The sequence below is a fragment of the Panthera onca genome, chromosome E1 (genome assembly GCF_046562875.1).
Source record: "Panthera onca isolate mPanOnc1 chromosome E1, mPanOnc1 haplotype 2, whole genome shotgun sequence".
NCBI lineage: Eukaryota > Metazoa > Chordata > Mammalia > Carnivora > Felidae > Panthera > Panthera onca.
In genome coordinates this window covers 36,007,732-36,027,868 of record NC_138352.1, presented here as the reverse complement: position 1 = coordinate 36,027,868, position 20,137 = coordinate 36,007,732, and the positions used below count along the sequence as shown (strand labels likewise).

The 20,137-nt window shown below is 53.5% G+C and overlaps 1 protein-coding gene across 2 annotated transcripts in view; it reads left to right on the top strand.

Moving 5' to 3' along the window:
* KSR1 (kinase suppressor of ras 1) overlaps window positions 1–20,137 on the top strand; it is a 162,135-nt gene that overhangs the window by 101,475 nt on the left and 40,523 nt on the right. For both annotated transcript variants that reach the window (XM_078437518.2, XM_078437519.2), the window contains exons 3-4: window positions 12,700–12,847; window positions 17,517–17,976. In XM_078437518.2, coding sequence (XP_078293644.1) covers window positions 12,700–12,847; window positions 17,517–17,976 — 608 coding nt within the window. The remainder of the gene's footprint in view (window positions 1–12,699; window positions 12,848–17,516; window positions 17,977–20,137) is intronic.

The following is a 20,137-nucleotide window of genomic DNA, read 5'->3' as shown; positions in this document are numbered from 1 at the left end:
CCAGGGGCACAGGGACCCCACCACCCGTGGTCTTGCGAGAAGCACAAAGCCTGGACCAGCCGAGGCTGGAGGGTTGCAAGGTAGGCGTTGGGGTCTGGGATCAGGTGGCCCTCCCACAAGTCCCCAGAATGGGGACGTTTGGCTGGGCTCCAAGTCCTTGCGATGCCTCCTGCCTATAGAACGCGTCTGCAGAGTTCTAGGTTGTGATTTCCATTTCACTGTTTTATTCCCTGACTTGCTTGAGGGAAAGTGGCTGGGGAACCATCAGGATCTTACTGAAATAGATCTTCCCCATCCTCCTAGAGAATGAATGATTTTTTGGCTTGTTCGTGCTTTTGGTTTGAACAGGATACGTGCTTGTTTTGAGGCTGCTCTTTCTGCAGGGGGCTTAAGAAACTGAAGTTGTCCAGGCAGCCCCAGCCCTGCCTGTCAGTGCCTCTGGTCACCCAGGCCAGCAAGGCCAAAGGGTGGAGAGGCTGTGAGTGCTGGCTTTGGGGTTACACAGACCGGGGTCCCGTCCAGGTTCCGGCGCTCACTTGCTGTGGCCTAAGTGTGTGACTTAACCTCTCTGAGCCTCGCTCTCCTTAGCTACCAAGCAGCTGTGCCCAGGCCCCTTCACGAGCAGTAGCAGTACCGGTAGCTGTTATGTTTATGACTAGACTGGGTGCAACTGGTTGTGGGAAGAGGAAGCATGGAGAAAAGCTGAGGAAGAATCAGCGTGCCTTGGCCCTGGGCAGTCTTAGGCCGCATCTCAGGACCTGGGTGTTGGGGTGCAGCTGCTGATAATGGGATTTGCTTCTGCTGCTGCTTCTTTTTTTTTTTTTTTAAGTTTATTTAGTTACTTAGAGATCAAGCAGGGGAGGGGTAGAGAGAGGGAGAGACAGAGAACCCCAAGCAGGCTCCACGCTGTCAGTGTGGAGCCCGATGCGGGGCTCAAACTCACAAACTCGAGATCATGACCTAAGCCGAAATCCAGGATTGGATGCGTAACCAACTGAGCACCCCACCCCCCCAGGAGCCCCTGCTTCTTCTTTTCCAAAAGCAGAAAAGTGTGCACAGTCGTCAGTGGGTGTGGAGAGGGGTGGGCAAGAACATGGAGCTGAGAATTCCTGCACACCTGCTGTCTTTTAAGCCACCGAGACGGAAGGGGCTTCCCAGCCCTCTGGAGTCCGTAGGGCCCTGGGCCTGTGAGGCAAGCACGTGGCTTGGCATTCCTCAGGCTAGCGCCCTTGGAGGTGATTCTCAGGGCAGACCTCAGGGTTGCTCTTACCCTTGGCTCACCTCTTAGAGCAGCTCAGAAAAGCTGGCAGGCATGAAACTTTACATCGGGGTAAGGAATGCCCATAATGAAAAACCGTGAGCCCTCCTAGGGGCCCAGCACAGCCTGGTGATGCACACTGGCAGGGGTGTCTGGAAATCTGGGTCCTGGTCTTGGGCTGTTGTTCAGGGTGACCCAAGCAGGTCCCCTCCCCTCTGTGGTCCTCCGTTTTTTCCTCCCTAAAATGAGAGTTGGAGTAGATTCTCTCTGAAGTCCCTTTTGAACTCTGCTCTTTGACTTTGGCAGAAGAAGGATTTATCCTCTTCTTCTTAACCTCACGAATCTCCATTAGCTCCTTTCGTGCCCTCAGACCTTGGTAGCACCAGTGATGGCCTCCTTGGCTTGAGTCTGAGACACCCAATTGGGCTCCATTGGGCTCCCATACTTTGAGGCCCTTTGTTGCTGTGGGGCAGGAGTTGTTTACAGGGTTTCTGGAAAACTACAGAGAAGGTTCTGCTTACCTCCAGGATCTCCTGACAGATCTTAGTCTCCTGGTTGGATAGCTTGGAAACAATGCGGCCCCTGTTTAACCTGGTTTTCAGGTCTCCAGCCTGGGCTCCCTTCCTGTGGCCCCGCGCATCCCCCACCCAGACAGACAGACAAACAACCCCAAAGGACAGGCCACGTAACTGAACACTCGCACGTGCCCCTCTGGTAGAGGGGTCTGTGATCCGGCTGGGGGCCCCAAGTTGGGGCCCACTAGATTGCAAGCCTGGGGCCAGACATGTGCCGAGGCCCTAAGCAAAGCTGCTGTGTCCTAAGGCCCTGGTGCCAGTCTGGGGGCACTCTGGTGCCGTGGGCCTCTCTCTGTGCTGGCTGAACTCTGCTCCCGCCCTGCAGATACAGAGGAGACAGAAGCAGGAGGCTAGTAGACTTGTCTGAATCCTTTTTTTTTTTTCTTCTTCAATGTTTATTCATTTTTTAGAGAGATGGAGACAGAGCGTGAGCGGGGGAGGGGCAGCGAGAGAGGGAGACAGAATCCAAAGGAGCTCCAGGCTCTGAGCTGTCAGCACAGAGCCCAACGCGGGGCTCGAGCCCACAAGACTGTGAGGTCATAACCTGAGCCGAAGTTGGCCATTTAACCAACTGAGCCACCCAGGCGCCCCTTTGTGAATCCTCTTTTTAATGGTGTGTTTGGACAGGGAAGATTGAAGGGGCACCAACAAGCAGTAAAGATGGCCGCAGCATGGCCGCTTCCGGAGCCCCTGTCGGTTTCTGTCAGTGCCTTTGCCCCTGGGAGAGCTGGGGTTTTCCATGAGGAGATACATTTCAAACCAGACTCCTCTCCGCAGTTCCAGCACCCCCTTCCCCTCTCAGAGGTGCCCCTGTGGGGAGGGCACATCACACACCCACCCTTACTCAGTAGCCTCTCCTCACCCAGCCGTTGGCCTGGCTCGCATCCCCACCCACTGCCACCCTGCCTGTCCTCCTGTCACCTGCTCTGTCAACCAGGGAGGGCCTGCAGCTCCGAGGAAGCTCTGTACCCCGCCCCCCCCCCCCCATCCTGCCCTACTTGTGCAGGGGAGGGACTTTCCTGTTTGCCAGTTCCCCAGAAGTCAAGCCTGTCACCTGAGGGTTCGCGTAGCTCTTCAGCTGCTGGCAAACCCTCCCCCTTTCCCACTCTGACCCCAGTCTTATCTTTGAGCGTTCTCTCTTCCGTCTGATTCTTTGACAGTATTCCAGTCCTGACTTGCGTTTTACCGTGGCGTCTGGTGGACAATAGCGTGTTTATTTATTTTTTTCCATAATCAGCAAACATCCTGGGTGTAGAGAACCACCCCCTGTAGGAGCCTGTCTCCTGTCTCCCGTTTTGGAAGTAGCATGTCTTGAGGGGTAAGCCTGCAGCCCCGAAGCTGGGATGAGTGTTTGTGTGTTTCTCTAATGCCGGACGCGTCTGGCTGTTTCTGGACAGCAGCCGGGAGGAGCAGTTTGCGAAGTGTGTGTTGATGACTCAGAGAAAGGTGACAAAATGCAGGAGGCCTAGATGGCAGGTGTGGGCCTACCTCGAAGCCTCTCCTCTGCGTCCCCTTCTGCAGATTGTATGCTGGCGGGGGCTGGGGACGGGGGGTGGGGGGTGCGGGTTGCTGGCTGGGGAGAAGACCTGTCAGCACAGAGGGAGGCAGGTGGAAAGGAAGGAGCAGTGAGGCTTAGGGCCGTGAGGAGATGGAGCCCAACATAGTTGACGTGTGTTTGTTGAGCAGCTCAGTGACCCACTGGATCAGGGCTTGCCAGACTGTGCCTCGTGGGCCAAGCCCAGCCTGCCACTGGTTTTTGTACCGCCATGTAAACTAAGAATGGTTTTCACAGTTTTGACAGAGAGTAAAAAAGGGAAGACTGTTTGGTGACCTGACGGTTACGTGAAATTCAGATTTCAGTGCCCGTTATTAATGTTGTGTCAGAGTGCGTATTGTTGACGTGTTACCAACGGCCGTGTTGGTGGTCTAATGGCCAAGCTGAGTACTTCTGACAGAGACGGTGTGGCCTGCAAGGCTGAAGATCATTCACTCTGTTGAGAAAAAGCTCGCCAATCCCTGCACCAGGTACCTCAGGGTTTATAGGAAGAAGAAATGGGGCCTGGGAGGCACAGGACTGGTTCTCCAGGAGGGTGGGGCCGGCCCCTGGGGTGATGGTGGCGGCTTGGACATCTGGTCCTAGGCGGAGTTAGAAAGCATCCAGAGGGCACCAGGGGAAGGTAAGGCCTTGAAAGGGCATGTGGGGAGAAGACCCTGGGAGGCCTCCTGTGCGCTTTTATCCCCGAAGCCAGAGCTGCACCCAGCTGGGCCCAGGGGAAGGGCCGTGCATGGAGCCAGGAAAACCAGATGTGACCTGTGATGCCAAGTAAACCCTGCCCTGGGCAAAAGAGCTCACTTTCTACAGCGAATAGGTGGGCACCAGCGCAGGCAGGGCCAGCTGGCTGGGCACAGGTAGAGATGACCACGCCTCGGCCTTACCAATCCGGCTGTGTGGTCTTGAGCAATTCACCTACCCTCTCTGAGCCTTATCACCCATCTCAGGATGTTGGGAGGATTGCAGCACTGACCTCTGTAGTTCATCTGGCACCCAGGAGATGCATAATAAATGCTCATCACTTGCCTTGGTTCTTGACCTGCTCCTCAGTGCTTCTCCTTTGACCTGTATTCCTCTACGTCCACACCTTACGCCGTCACTGCACCATCGTTCTGAGGCTTTCAAGCCCAGACATACCAATGCATAGGCCAGAGACAGCCACTCCCTGGAGATTCCAGCCTGGTCCCCCACTCTGTGTGCCCCCACCCTGCCTTGGTGGGAGGGAGGGAGGCAGGCACAGACCTCTCATGGGACACCTGTGGGCTTGGGCTAGGCTGGGATTGAGTTGAAGGAGTGTGGGGCTCATGAGAAGATAGGCAGGGGTCAACCCCAGGGCACAGCCCTGCCCTTCCTGCCCTGGCCGCCAGACCTGCCTTCTGAACTGGGCATTCTCAGACACTTTCTTCCCTGGGCTACTTTGGCCAGACTTAAGGCCCTGTAGCCTGTCTTCTCTCACCGTCCCTACCCCGAGTGAGGTGGGGCAGGGGCATCAGGATCCCTTTTAAAAGCACCCCCCCCCCCCAGGTAATTCTAGGGTGCAGCCAAGGTTGAGAGCCACTGGTCTAATCCAGCCAAACCCACCCATCTTATAAGTGATGAAACCAAACCCCAAGAGAGGGATAGGGACTGGTCCAGGGTCACGGGATTCCACTGACCAAGTCTGGTCCTTCTTTCACGATGCTAGTCCAGCTGGGGAGTGGTAGAGAGAAGCCTTCCAGGAAGTGTCTGACTTCTCCCAGGAGCTGCTATTTCTCATTTCCCAGCCCCGGGATAGGAGGAGGCTGGGCCCAGAACCGGTCCATTGTCAAAGCCAGTGCCCCCTGGACAAAGCCGACTGTTGATCTCCATGGAAACCCCAGAAGGCTGCCTGACCCAGGCCCTCGCTGCCTGACCCAGGCCCTCGCTGCCTCGGCTCTGCCTATGCCTCCCAGAATTTCCAACTATTGCTACCCAAGCCTCACTGTCCCTCTCCCTGAGCCCCAGCCGTGGGCAGAAGGCAGAGAGAAACACGGGGGCAGGTCTTCCCTTCCCAACTGGAGGCACGTGGGCTCCTAGCCTGGACTGCCATAGAAACTGCCTTGCTCTTCTCCCTCTCTTTCCCCAGCCTGCCCCGCTGGCCTCAGAGGGGTGTACAGGGGTCTGAATCACCATGCACAGGGCTCTGGGGGTCTACCCCTGGCCCCTCCGGTGTGACCAGTCCCAGGGAAGCGTCTGCAGTGAAGGATCCTGGCCCTTTCCGGGAAGCTGGGGGATGTCCCTGTGCCCCCACACCAGAAATCCGGGTTCTGCAAATGGACCTGGAGAGCTAGCCCCACCGATGACGTAGTCACTGCCTTTACTGACCCCTCCTGTGGTCTTGGCCCAGAAAGCTAAATAGAAACACAAAGTGTGGGTTTGCTTCTTGGGCTTCCTTTAATCCAGGACTTCACTGGAATTCTGCCTTGAGCTGCCCCAGCTTCTGTACGTGGCCCACAAACAGGCATCGAAGCCCCTGGCATTTCTAGTCCTGACTGACTGCGGCGAGTGTGGACGGCTCTCCGTGTCGGCCGGCACAGGCTTCTAAGTATAGACCCCAGGCAGCCCCGTGGCTGCTGGTAAGTCCCAGGATACCATCTGATACTCAGCCTGGCCTCTGACACTAGCTGCTGTCAGCTGCTGAGGGGAGGGGACAGCTGTGTTCCGCCTAGCCTGGCCCTGCCTGCCGCTCTAGAGAACAGAACCAGCAGCTTAATTACCGTAGACTGGGAGCGACCTCAGCATTCAGCCAACCCTCCTCTCTAATTGTTACCAGAAAGAATAACTTCACGTCACCTACTGGAGAACATAAACTGTGACTTGAGGGAACAGTGAGAGGCAGGAAGCCAGTGTTCTCTGGAGCTCTTTCTCTGACCCGTGTCCTTGCTGCCCCACTTCTGTGCTCACGTGCTCACCGGAGGCTTGCCGGAGACCAGGCTTTGCATCCCCGGCAATGCCTGGGCGGCCGTGTCTTCCCTTCTCGGTTTCTAGTTCATATCCCCCCACCTTTTTTTTTTTTTTTTTTAAGTTTGTTTATTTATTTTTGGTAATCTCTATACCCAATGTGGGGCTCGAACTCAGGACCCCAAGATCAAGAGTCACCTGCTCTTCCAACTGAGCCAGCCAGGCGCCCCTCCTGTTCCATATTTTCTTCCTAGACAGAAGCTGGGGTGAGGTGGGCAAGAATTCTCCCCATAGCAGACAGATTCTCTGCCCTCACCCCGACTCTAGGGTATGGCTTCTGGCCTCCAGGCAGGTGGGAGGCCCTCCTGGGACCTTGGGGCCTCTCACACCTGAGGGGTTTCCAAGCAGCTTTGCCCACCGGGTTGTCGGCAGGTGTAGAAGTTCAGTTGCAGCAGTGGTGAACCTGATTCCCTAATTCGCTTTCAGTGTAGAGATAATCCAGAGAAGTTGTACACGTTCCGGAATAACTTCCTAACACACTTGGCTGTGCCTGTCACTGTGGGTGGGCACATCACACCCGTGGGTGAGGTTTGGGGGTGCCAGTTGCTTAGGGCCACTCCCAGGGCCTGCACCTAGGCTCCCCTGGCCTGACTTGTCTAACTGGAAGTCCAGCTGAGAGCTGGGTGGATGCGTTCTCTTTGTATAACTGGTTCCCCTGGTTCCGGCCCGCTTGCTTCGTGCACTTTCCCATCTTGACTGAATGAACTTCAGGTCTGAAATCATTTGTAGGTGTTGAAAGACCGGGATACTTTGTTTTCGTGGTGGGGTCCCAGAGCTGGGGTGGATGCCTCACAAAGAAGGCCTGCCCTCCCCCCCCCCCCACCCCCCCACCCCGGGGCTACGTAGCTAAGGGCATTTGCTGCTGGGCTGCCTCCCTCCCTCCTCATTTGCCTACAGAAATAAAGCTTTAGAACTTGCTGATCAGAACTTTGGGAGGCATCAGGTTCTTTGCACAGGGCCTCCTTGCTGGGGTCTGGAGGCACGTGTAACTCCTGGATGTGATTGTTTGGTCTGCACAGGCTTGTATTACGTAAAAATTGCCGCCACGTAAAAATAAAGTAAAACTCTAGGGGCGCCTGGGTGACTCAGTCGGTTGAGCGTTTGACTTCGGCTCAGGTCATGATCTCATGGTTTGTGGGTTTGAGCCCCGCATCGCACTCTGTGCTGACAGCTCAGAGCCTGGAGCCTGCTTGGGATTCTGTGTCTCCCTCTCTCTCTGTCCCTCCCCAACTCACATTCTGTCTCTGTGTCTCAAAAATAAATACATGTTAAAAAAAATTTTTTTTTTTTTAAATAAAAAAAGAAAAAACTCCAGATTTCTTCAGAGTAAGATCTGGCAACCCTCCCCTAGCCTCCCCTCACACCCCTGCACTGATTGAAAGCAGAGGGTAGGTTTCCAGTTAGCTTGGACCTTGCTGCTGTCGGATTTCTTGTTGTCCAGTAAAGGAGAGAAGTGTTTCTACTACTTCTGTCTCCGTTAAAAGATAGATCAAAAGGGCCACAGCCCCACTGGTCTCATTTCTTCCCAAGGCCTGGCCCTGAGGCTTGTGTATTTGAGACCCTTACTCTGCCAGGTGATTTGCTGACTGGTGGCTCGCTTCGTTAACGGCAGCTTTTAGGTAGAGCGGCGTGGTCCCTCTCTCCAGTGATCCAGCCCTGCAGGGAGGAGGGGTTAGGTGAAGTTTTGGGGTGATGATGGGGTGGTCTGGAGCCGATGGCCAAGAAAGAATTCTTGAAGATGTCTTGGTGCAAAAAGCTGACTTTATTAAAGCACGGGGACTGGACCCATGGGCAAAAAGAGTTGCGCTGGGGTCCTCATTATATACCTTCAGGTTGGGAAGGGGTGGGGGATAGAGTAAGTCTCCAAGGAATTTTGGAAGCAAGGTTTCTAGGACCCTGAGGGGCTAGCTGTTGCTAGGGAAACACCATTTATCACAGTTTAATAAAGCCTCAGTCATGAGATCCTTCAGATGGATATTGGGGCCAGTAAGCTGGGAGCATGATTGCCAGCATAGATCTTGGGGCAGTTGAGATAAAGGAAGCAGACTTACAGGATCCTCGAAGTTGGGATAATGTTAAACTCAATTTCCCTTTGGCCCCCAGCAAAGTGTCATCATCGAGGCAGCTGAGCTCCTAGAGGGTGGTTACCATTTTCAAGGACTTGTCAGTGGGCTGTAGGCAGTAGGGGAATTTAATTTTCATTTGCCTTAGTTGCCCACATTACCGTGGCAAGCACTGAAACCCCTTTGCTTTGTTCTTGGGTAGCCAGGAGTGTCCAAGGAACATTCCACCTGGAGTGTGTGTGCGCGTGTGTGCGTGCACGCCAGCCTGTATTTTGCCCTCAGCTTGCCCCACGCTCCCTCATCATTAGGGGGAATGGAAGGAGTGGTCAGAAATGACGCTGATGCATGCTGGCATTCTCATTTCGCGGAAGGACGTACATAGTTCACACCTCTGGAAAGCCATACTTGTCCTGGTGATGAAGTTTTGGGGTGGTGGGGGGTTCGTGGGGTCCGGAGGCAACGGCCAAGAAAGAATTTTTTGAAGACCTCTTTGGTGCAAAAAGGTGATTTTATTAAATAAAGCACGGGGACAGGACCCGTGGGCAGGAAGGAGCTGCTCTGGGGTTGTAAAGAGTGGCTCCTTATATAGTATGAAGTTGGGGAAAGTAACATCAAAAGGGAGATCTCCAGAGGGACTTGGGTACACTAAAAAGGACTCCTAAGATGCCTGAGGCCTTGCTGTTGTCTAGCTAAGGTTGTTTTCCCTGTAGTAAGACATTAACGTTAGGACGGTCAGGGTGTTCCTGGAGAAATGTTCTACCCTGTATTTGCCTCAAGTGTTTGTCAATGGGCAGCAGGTTAGGAAATTTAATTTTACCTGCTATTTCCTTCTCGCCTGTGTTCCCCGCATCACTATGGAAGGGGGATGTTGGGGCTCCAGGAAACTGAGTCTACAGGTTTCTGGAGATAAGGCTACTGATAAGGTCGCCTTTTTCTTGTAATTTACTAAGATATTTGCACACTGATGGAGACTCCTGGCCCACATGACTGTAGTCTCTATCAGTTAACCGTTTGTCTCCTTTCATTCGCCCTTGGGCAGCCAGCAGTACCTGAGGAGTATCTCACACATCCCACCTTGGAGGGAGTCTGTGCTAGCTTGTATCTGGCCCTCAGCCTGCCTTATGCCCCCTCATCACTGGGAAGGCAGGGGCAGCTCCAATTTAAGTACGATCCTGGACGGACCCTTCTATCCCAGTACCCCCACCCATTTTTTTTTTTTTTTCTTAAGGGAATGGATTTGAACATATTCTTTTCTCTTTTCTAGGGGGTTACTTCACTTGATAGAAAACAAAGAGTTTCCATTTCACCGTGTAGTTTGCTTTTCAGAAAACAGGTAGAAATTAATTCCTTTAATTTACTTTGAAAAAAATTATTAATCCCCCCCCACCCCCCCATCCCCACCCCGTCGAGGTAGTCGTGGCATCCCAAGGCTTTGCCAGGTTCGGGAATGACAGCAGGGAAGAGTTGAGGGAGCCCTGGGATCCAGCCATGTAGGTTTCAGTTCTGGCCGGCCACTCATTAATGGTCTCTGAGGCTCAGGGAAGGTGCACTTGACAGCATGACCCTTGTTGATTTGTCCAGACTGGAGATCCTACACAAAGCACTGGGCGCATCGTACTGGTAGATGGTCCGTAATAATAAATGCACTTACTGTGTTTGGGAACTGGAAACTTGGTGTGTGGGGGGAGGAGAGGAGTAGAAAGAAAGAAAGAAATGAAGGAAATCCTCATTTGCGGGACAGTTAGGTCTGGGATTGGGCTTCTAGGCTTGTTTAGGAATCCCACTTGAGAACTGCTGAGTCATCACAGCCTTGGGAAGATGCGCGTTTCGTGAGAACTGAGGACGCTCCAGGGAAAGACCTTGCGTTGTTTTGTGCGGTTGTGTAAATGTCCACGTCACTTTGATTCGTTCTTGACAATATTGCCAAATTGCTTTTCGTGGTAAAATGAGGGGAAAAGAGGTCAAAACTGCATTTTGTTGAAGAGTGTCCCTGAGGCCGGAGGAGGGAGACACGATTGAACAAAAGCTGCTTCTCCGGGGGCCCTTTATCTCCCCAGCCTGCTGTCTGTGCTGTTCTTATCAGCAGTTTCCTGTGAGGCTCTAGTTTTATCATCTGGAAGGATTTCTGACAAGCAAGGGTTTGCCCAGCCGATGACGAGCGGTTTGGTGCTTTTTCGTGTATGTCTGTTTTTCTAAATTTTGATGTGAATCATTCTAAACAGCTGTCAAAGTCTTGTCTACAACCGTGGAGATTGAAGAATATGCAGACAAGACACAACGGTGGGGATGGGGAGGATATGGCCAGACCCCAGGCCTCAGCTGTGGCCCCCACCACCAGCATTACAAAGCCCCCAAACCATTGCTGTAACGACTCACAGACTGTACCTTCGTCAGAGTCCGTTTTTTAAAAAAAATTTTTTTTAATGTTTATTTCTGAGACACAGACAGTATGAGTGGGGGAGGGGCAGAGAGAGAGGGAGACAGAATCAGAAGCAGGCTCCAGGCTCTGAGCTGTCAGCACAGAGCCCGACACGGGGTTCGAACTCACAAACCGTGAGATCATGACCTGAGCCGAAGTCGGTCACTCACCCGACTGATCCACCCAGGCGCCCCCATCAGATTCAGTTTTGACACCTAAGTCTAAGATTTACAGCAGCATGAATTGACAATAACCTTACTCTTTTATTTATTTATTTACTTATTTATTTATCTACTTATTTAAGTTTATTTAAGTTTATTTATTTATTTAGAGAGAGCGAGAATCCCAAGCAGGCTCTGTGCTGTCAGCACAGAGCCTGACCTGGGGTTTGATCTCACAGTTCATGAGCCATGAGACCTGAGCCGAAATCAAGAGTTGGACACTTAACCGATTGAGCCACCCAGGTGCCCCAATAACCATTACTCTTTTAAAAGAAAATTACACAGCTTGCCAAAATCAGTGATAATCATCTTAGGTTCTCAAGAGCTGCGGGTTTTATATGAATCATTTGATGTGGGATGTCTGGCCTTCCCTGATACATAGAAAATCTGGAAACTGTAGAAAGGGGCCAAAGAAGAAGAAGGGGAAGGGAAAGGGGAAGAGCTCCGAGCTCCCTTCCCCCCACCCCGTTCGGTAGCTCTTTGAGCTTTCTCTATGCTAGGCCATTGTAGTGACTTGTTTTTATGTCGGTCACCTGCGAGCCATTTGAGGCCAGAGATCTGTCCCATCCTTCTGTGTGTCTGCTCCAGGCTTGGTATCACATCTGGCTCAAAGCAATCAGTGCCGGAGGGGGTTCCTTCCTCCTTGATGAGGAGAAAGAGCACAAGCTTTGAAGTCAGGCCTTGATTCAAATATTCACTCTCTGTATTAGTTTTCTGTTGCCGCAGAGCAAATAACCACAAGCATCCCCAATTTATTAGCTCACAGTTGTGTAGGAGGAAGACTGGATGGCTGTGTTCAGGCGGGCTCAGCTGGCTTTCCTGCTTGGGGTCACCGGGCCGAGAAAGTCAAGGTGTTAGCAAGGCTGGCCTCTTACCTGGAAGCTTCAGTAAGAAGCCACGTCCACGTGCATTCAGGTTACTGGCAGAAGCCAGTTCCTTACAGCTATAGGTCTGAGGCTCCCTTTTCCTTGCTGGTCGGCCAGGGGCTACTCTCTGTCCCAGAGGCCCCCTGCGTCCCTTGTCACCTGGCCGTCCATCGTCAAAGTCTGCATGGAGCCCTTTTCACACTTGGGCCTGTCCCTTCCTCTCTGCCACCCTTGAACCCTTGAAAGGTTTTGACTGAGAAGTAAGGCAAGGGTAGTAAGTGCCTACACAGTGCTTGGTGAGGGTTAATTCTTTTTCATCCTTCTCTTGTTAAGCCAATTTCATTTGAAATCTGTCTTGTCTAATTCAGATTAGCAGAATTGTAAAGGGCCTTCTTTATCTGAAGTTCTTATCATTCTAAAAAGTTGTCATGATTCATCATTCTTCTGTGCAGAGAAATAAAAAGAAACAGGCGGGCACCATGCCCTCATCGTAACTTTTCTGGGTTTTTTTCTTCCTTCCCCCACCCTGGCCCTGAAGCTTTTGGTCTACCTCAGCTGCTGTCTCTGGTAGCCCTGGGGGTGGGGGTGAGAGCTGGCTGCCCGTGTCCTCTGACAAGTGGAGGCTTCTGGGAGGCGGACCCGCCAGCACCTGGCCCCTGCCACTCAGCAGGAGAGCCCAGCCCTGGCCACGGGGAGGATGAAGAGGGCTCCAGGGCTGGCCTGACTGCTCACCGGCTCTCTGCCGGTCTTTTCTGTGCTTTCTCAGGAGATCCTCAACGAGCTCACACTGGATGCCCTGCTGGACATGAACGAGGTCAAGGTGAAGGAGACGCTGCGGCGCTACGGGGCCAACGCCGAGGAGTGTGGCCGCCTGCAGTACGCCCTCGCCTGCCTGCGGAAAGTGACAGGTCTGGGTAGGTAGGACCGGCCTCCCCGGTGCTAAGGCCAGCCCCGTCGGCTCCCTGTCCCTCTGCCTGGGCTTGAACGCCAGCCTTCCCTCCCCAGGCCTGTCCTGGTTCCCTGGGGCCCCTGCCTTTGCTGAGGCCAGTGATGGGGGTGGGGCAAGCGTGGCCCAGGGTTTCTGAGGCAACTTGGAAAAGCCAGACAGAGAGTGTGTGCTTGGCCTGACCTGAGATAGAGGGTTTGCATCCCTCCTGCTCAGCCTAGTATGAACCCAGGGAAGCTTTTGTACATCGTTAGAGACCCCACACTGGTCCACTGGGTGAGCCCTGTGCGATTTTCCCTCTTCTGAGCATGTCTGTTGGGCTCGGAACCCCCAGTGGCTCCCTGCATTCCAGCCCCCTCGGCACCCCGAGCTCACCCCCAGCCTGCCCCCTGCCTTCTCCTGCCCCCATTGGCTGCGGGGCTGTGTGCTCAGATGAGAGAAACTATGGTGTTTCAGCTGTGAGTATAGACGTGGCCACTCCAGGCAAAGTGGGTAATCCTGGTATTACGATGAGTTCCTTGAGAGTTATTTGCGGGCTTTCTAAATCTTGCCTTGGAAACAACTTCAAACACTGTGACTTAACATGCTCTCTACCACACCAGTAAGGCTTTAAAGTGAGCCTAATGAATGGAATTAGCCCCGTTTCTAATTATCGGAGCCACCTGTCTTATTTCTGGCTCCCTGAGGCTCAAGGAAGGTACTGAAGTTTAAATTTTTTTTTTTTTCAACGTTTTTATTTATTTTTGGGACAGAGAGAGACAGAGCATGAACGGGGGAGGGGCAGAGAGAGAGGGAGACACAGAATCGGAAACAGGCTCCAGGCTCCGAGCCATTAGCCCAGAGCCCGACGCGGGGCTCGAACTCACGGACCGTGAGATCGTGACCTGGCTGAAGTCGGACGCTTAACCGACTGCGCCACCCAGGCGCCCCGGTACTGAAGTTTATATTCTGCTTGATTTTTCTTTTCCCCCCAGAGGGGATTGGGCTTGATTTCTGTCTCGGCCCCATTATACCGAGTCCTCCTCTGACACAGAGCCTAGCGTGGAGAGCTTCGCTCGGTTGAGAAGACCTCCACGTACCAGGCCTCCCAGCACGTGCCAAAGAATAAACGTGAGAGAGACGTAGCCTGCGTTCGCGTCCCCACTCACAGAGGGGACTGAGCCCAGAGAAGGCAAAGGCTTAGCCACGGACACACAGCAGTCGGTGGCAGAGCCAGAATTCCAGCCTCAGTCTTTGTTGGCAGCAGGGTGGTTTCCGCGTTGCGGAAATGTAGAACAACTTGGTACCTAAGCTGGGACCGTGGGGTGACTTGTCAGCCTTCCCTCCCTGTGCCCAAATGGTAAAGAACTGTGGAGGCGCCAGCCGTTGAGGGATGGTGACCCATTTGTATTAGGAAGGTTCCTGTCTGCCCGTCCTGGCTGCCAAGATAGGGAGACCACTGACTCATCAGGCACTAAATTTATTAAGTCAGGCACTTGACGTGTGTGTGGCGACACCCTTCTCAGCGGTGGTGGTAAGTGCCTATTGTAGCTAGACCCTCGGAAGCATTGGGTGAATTGTCCAGGGTCCCACAGCTGGCACGCGGCAGGGCTGGGCTTCGAACTCGGGTTTCTTCCTCAGAGGGTGCTTTTTCTACCATGCCCTGGAGGAGGCCTATGGGGAGGAGGGGGTCTTTTCCGTGTCCTTCTCGTCTGGTTTCAGCTGTGGTACCCCTACGTCCCCAAGAGGGTCCTGGCCACACCTCACCCCAGTGGGTCTGCCCAGTGGTGGCCAAACCTCCAGGGAATCTTCTGGGGCCTAGGTGGATACCACGATTGCCCAGTGTCTCAGATCATGCGATCAGTCTTGACTGCACCTAGAGTAGTCTAGCTGCCATAAAGGTAGACTGTGGATTCTGCCTGCCTGGGCTCAGCACTCTTAGAATCCGTGGGACCTTGGTCTGTTTCTTAACCCCACCGTGCCTCAGTTTCCTCATCTGTACAATGGAGGTAATAACAACATTCTCTCATAGCGTTGTGAGGAGGAACTGAGTTAAGGTCGAGTGCTTAGACCAGAGCCTGGCATATATTAGTGTTCTTTTCAGTATTAGGCTTGAGGAGTCCTAGAAAATGTTGAAGCCACTTGCCTTGTGGTCACTGGTCTTAAGAAAGGTGAGTGAAGGATGGTTCTCTGTGCCAGAGAGTCCTTCTCAAGAGCCGTTGCTGGTTAACTGGCGTTGGCATGCATATCAAGACCCATTTGCCATCCCTGAGCTGGTCCAAAGCAGCGGTGATTAAAAATGGGTAAATTAGGACCACCTGGATGGCTTAGTCAGTTGAGCATCCAACTCCTACTTGCGGCTCAGGTCATGATCCCAGGGTCATGGGATCAAGCCCCATGTCGGGCTCCATGCCGAGCATGCAGCCTGCTTAAGATTCTCTCTTTCTTTTCCTCTGTTCCTCTCCCCCCACCCCCTCTCTCTTTCACATTAAAAAAAAGAAAAAGGGCGGTGATGTCTGGGTGGCTCAGTCAGTTGAACATCAGACTTTGGCTCCGGTCATGATCTTGCGGTCTCTGAGTTCCAGCCCCGCATCAGGCTTGCTGTTCTCAGCCAGTCTGTGCAGGGCCCACTTCGGATCCTCTGTCTCCCTCTCTCTGCCCCTACCCCGCTCCCGCTCTCTCTCAAAAAATAAGTTAAAAAGTTAAAAAAAAAAAATTATTTAAAAAATGGCAAGCTGAAGAATTTGGGGCTGGTTTCCTTGGGTGGCGGACTTGGCCATTTTTTCATCCCTTCAGTGACAGGCATGCCAGCGCCTCCCATAGGCCACTGTGTAAGTTACAGTGTAAGTCCTGATTACGGTTCTCCGGGAGCAAACACAAGGAGCACACAGGCCGAGTATCTCACTCTGCCGAGTTGATTCATGAAGAGAAAGTCACCATGTAGTGAGGTAGGAGGAAGGGTCCTTGAAGACGGAGGGAATGTACAAGAAACCCTGAGAGTCTCGAAGGTCGCTTCTCTCCACCGTGCCAGATAAATGGCCGCGTGGGCTTGGGCACCTCTGATGACCGAGAGCTCTTTACCTCGCAAGGCTGGGCCGGATTTGTAGGTTATTCAGAATGGACGGCCTCGTGGGAGGAGGCCTAGTGCTGCGGTCGGGACCGAGGGCTGCCTGACCTCGGCAGTGCGTGTGGCCTCTCTGAATCTCCGCGGCCTCACGTGGCCCTGCCTGAGTCAGGGTACAAAGCACAAAGTAGAATAACTCCAGTGTGGAAGTTCATTTTGTCTGGAGTCAAAATCTGCCTTCCTGTACTTTCCACTCACTGGAGGCAGGTGTCTTTTCCTTCCCCGCAGCAGGGTGTCTGATTTCATGGGCTCCTTTCTCTCTGCCCCCAACCCTCTGGAGTCTCCTCATCCCCTGTAAGCACAAACTTAGAGTCCTTAGCGAGCCCTCCGAGACCCCTCCTGAGCTGGCCCCGGGGGGGGACTGACCCTCCGACCTCATCTCTTGCTTCTCCCTGGCTTGTCCTGACCTCTCAAGGCACAGGAAACTCTGTAGTTCCCAGAAGGTGCCGTGTGTTCCCTGCCTTTGCACGTGCTGTTCCCTCTGCCCAGTACACCTGCTTCACCTTCTTCTCTAGCTGGCTCAGCCCAGGCTCCTCCTCCTCCTCTGGGAAGCCCTCCGGGCTGTTTAGGGTTCTCCTCCTCATATTCCCTCAGTGCCCAGACAGCTCTGTCTCAGCACACTGCTGTCCCCCTCTTTGGACCCTTCAAGCACAGTGAATGTCTTTTTCATGCCTTGACGTCCAGCATGTGCTTGAACGAACAGACAGACTGTGCCATTGAGCTGGAACTGCACAGAGCCCCAAGGTCTCCGGGGCCAACTGTGTGGGCGGCCAAAAGGACAGCCTCTCAGAAAGAAGTGGCTATTGACCCTTTCCTCATTGGATCTCTTTCCCAGCAAATTCCCAGGGAAGATTACTATTGAAGGTTGGGACACCCCTTTCCTGATGTTGGAATTTTTTTTTCTTTAAAAAATTTTTTGATGTTTAGTATTTTATTTTTGAGAGAGAGACAGAGTGTGAGCTATGGAGGGGCAGAGAGAGAGGGAGACACAGAATGTGAACCAGACTCCGGGTTCTGAGCTGTCAGCATAGGGCCCAACTCAGGGCTCGAACTCACGGACTGTGACATCATGACCTGAGCCGAAATTGGACGCTTAATCAACTAAGCCACCCAGGCGCCCCTGAATTTACTTGACATGGAGTTATCCCTTTCCCACATCCCAGCTTCCCCTTCCTGACTCTTAAAGATCAGTTACCACTTCCCTCTCTGAGGTCACCCATTTTTGGGTTGGGTGTCCTGGCTTACTCCCCACAGACTGGCCAGCAAGAACCCTGGACAAGCCATTCTCTCTCTGGGCCTCATTTCCCCTCTATAAAATGGGGACAGTGACATCTGTGCTGGTGCCCTTGAGTCACAGATAACACGGGCAATGACACGTGTGCATGAGAAGGCCTTTACGAAGGCTGGTAGCTGAAGCCTTCTGGTAAGGAACTGTGCAGCATTGGACAAGGTGTTACTCTCTCTGGGCCCCGGCCACCTCACCTGTAAATCTCTCTAGCTCCAGTCATCTGTGACTCGACTTCTTGGCCCACAGGAGGGGAGCACAAAGATGACTCAGGCTGGAGTTCATTGGACGCCCGGCGGGAAAGTGGCTCGGGGCCTTCCGCGGACACCCTCCCGCCAGCCGGCCCGCCCTGGCCCCCAGGGAGCACCCAGCTGGGCAGAATGGGCAGCGGTGCCCAGGGCCCACGCTCCGTCTCCGTGTCGGCTCTGCCCACCTCGGACTCCCCGACCCCAGGCCCCTGCGAGGGCCTCGCGGACACCTGTATCCCCCTGCACGCCAGCGGCCGGCTGACCCCCCGCGCCCTGCACAGCTTCATCACCCCGCCGACCACGCCCCAGCTGCGAAGGCACACCAAGCTGAAGCCACCGCGGACGCCGCCCCCGCCCAGCCGCAAGGTCTTTCAGCTGCTGCCCAGCTTCCCCACGCTCACCCGGAGCAAGTCCCATGAGTCTCAGCTGGGGAACCGCATTGACGAGGTCTCCCCAATGAGGTGAGTGTTCCTGCCAGGCTGGGGCTCAGTTTGCCAGTTCTGCCTACGGCTTTCTTGTTACAAAGGTAACACAGGCTTTATTTTAGAAGGACAAATAAAGTCAACATGGAAGCGTGCAAAGTCCACTCTCCGGGCTACGTTAACAGTGGGGACTGAATCCTGCTAGGTTCCTTCTGGATATGGACGGACACACACACACACACACACACACACACACACACACACACACGGTGCCATGTATCAGTCAGGATAGACCGGGTTATGCTGCAGTAACAAATAGCCCCTAGCTCTGTACATCTTAAAACAACAAAGATTTCTTTCTTGCTTATGCTACCTGTCCATCATGGGTTGGCCTCATTCTAGATCCCAGGCTGACAGAACAGCCACTTTCTGGGTCATTGTCAGGAACGTTCCACTAGGGCAGAGGAAGAAAGAATTTTACACGTTAAACACTAACAGTTAAATGCTCTTTTCCTACAAGTTCCACTCACCATTTGTGACCCTACTCAAACAAAGCAACCAAGCAATGTCAATTCTCCCATGTGCCCAGATGGAGAGAACTAGAATATCTGGCTGAAATCTCTGATGATTATCAAATACTATGTGCTCTGTTCTATAACCTAGTTTTTTTTTAACTTGTTATCTTTGAGAATGTCATGTTCCCACATCTTAAAGTACTTTACTCTTTCTGTAAAACATTTTCTTAATTTATATGCTTAAATAGGTACTAAGTGTCACGTGGTCCAAGATGCAGACACTTTGTAGCACATGTTGTTTGTCACTGTAGGGTAGACAGTGTGAAGTTACCCCACCATTTTTCCTTGGCCACCCCCATTCCCCTTTCAGAGCTAACCAGGTTATCGCTTTTGTGTATACCTATAGTTATTCAAGCTACCTCATCTTTTTAACTTTTTCGTATCATTTCGTTGTATAGTTTAACTCCTCCCCTCCTGAAGGACGACCTTCAGGTCATTGTCAGTTTGGCTATTACAAAAATTGCCCTTGTCAATGTACCCTTGTGGGCGGGGCAGAGGGGAAGGAGGGAGCTTTCTCTGGGTGCCTCCTACCTTCCCGTACCTCTGAGTCCAGGCTTTTTTTCCTGACATGTGCTCTCCTTTTCTGGTCTTGGGTGGGCCGGCTCCCCCTGTCCAGTGAAGGCTGTCTTGGGTCCCTTAATGGGATGGGCCCCGGACATCTCTGATGGTTTTGAGTATGTCACCCAAGGAGAAGAATGCATGCTGTGACCCACCCAGACACCCCCGGTCAGCCCATCCTGCTGGGGCCTGGTCCCCTGCCCCCTCCCCAGAAGGGACTGCAGCCTTCCGCCCCTTCTGGATCCTCTTCTCCCAAAGAGCCCAGTATGATTACCATGCGGACACACGGAAGTGGGTCATCAGAGGGCATCTCGGTGGGTAAACCCAGTGCATCTGTGTCTCATTTTCCCCCGAGAGGAGCATCCGGAGGGCTCTGGGCACAGAACGGAGCCTCAGGCAGATGGCGCCACTCACATCCCATAGCCGGTGAGCTGGGCATCACCCTGGGATTCTGAGTCGAGTCCACACAGGGCCACTAGAACTAGCACTGTGGACGCTCAGCGAAGCCCAGAGGGCGGCCCGGGTGGCCTGCGTCTTCCCCAGCTTTCTTTGTCGCTGGGCCAGCGGCAGCCCCCGGGACGAGCTTGCTCAGGACACGTTCCACCTGGCCCTCCTTGGGGACCCCTTTCTGTTCTCCTCGCCCTCCTACTCCAGCCACTTCCCCTTCTCCTGCCTTGACCCTGAGCACCCCTCCCTGCAGGGCTCTGGACACCCAGGGTGTCCCCGCTTGCGGGAGGTGATCTCAGAGACCGTGAGCCTGTTTCCTCAGTTGTGAAACGGAGCACACCATACGGTGCTGCGGGGCTGGCGAGGCGTAGATAAGCTGATAGACAAGAGCGTGCAGCGTGGGAGCCCAGGAGTGACTTCTGTGCCCACAGGGGGGCCCAGGGAGGGCACTTCTAGCCCTTCCCATCGAGGAACCGTGCCCATAGTCTGACCCCATGCCCCAGGGGCTCAATGTCCTTACCTGAGGACGTTTCCCGCTCCCTCCCGGTGAGTGACGTTCTGGGGAACACACTGAGCCAGCACGGTGACATCATCCCACTTTTTCTCTTTTTTGTCTCCTG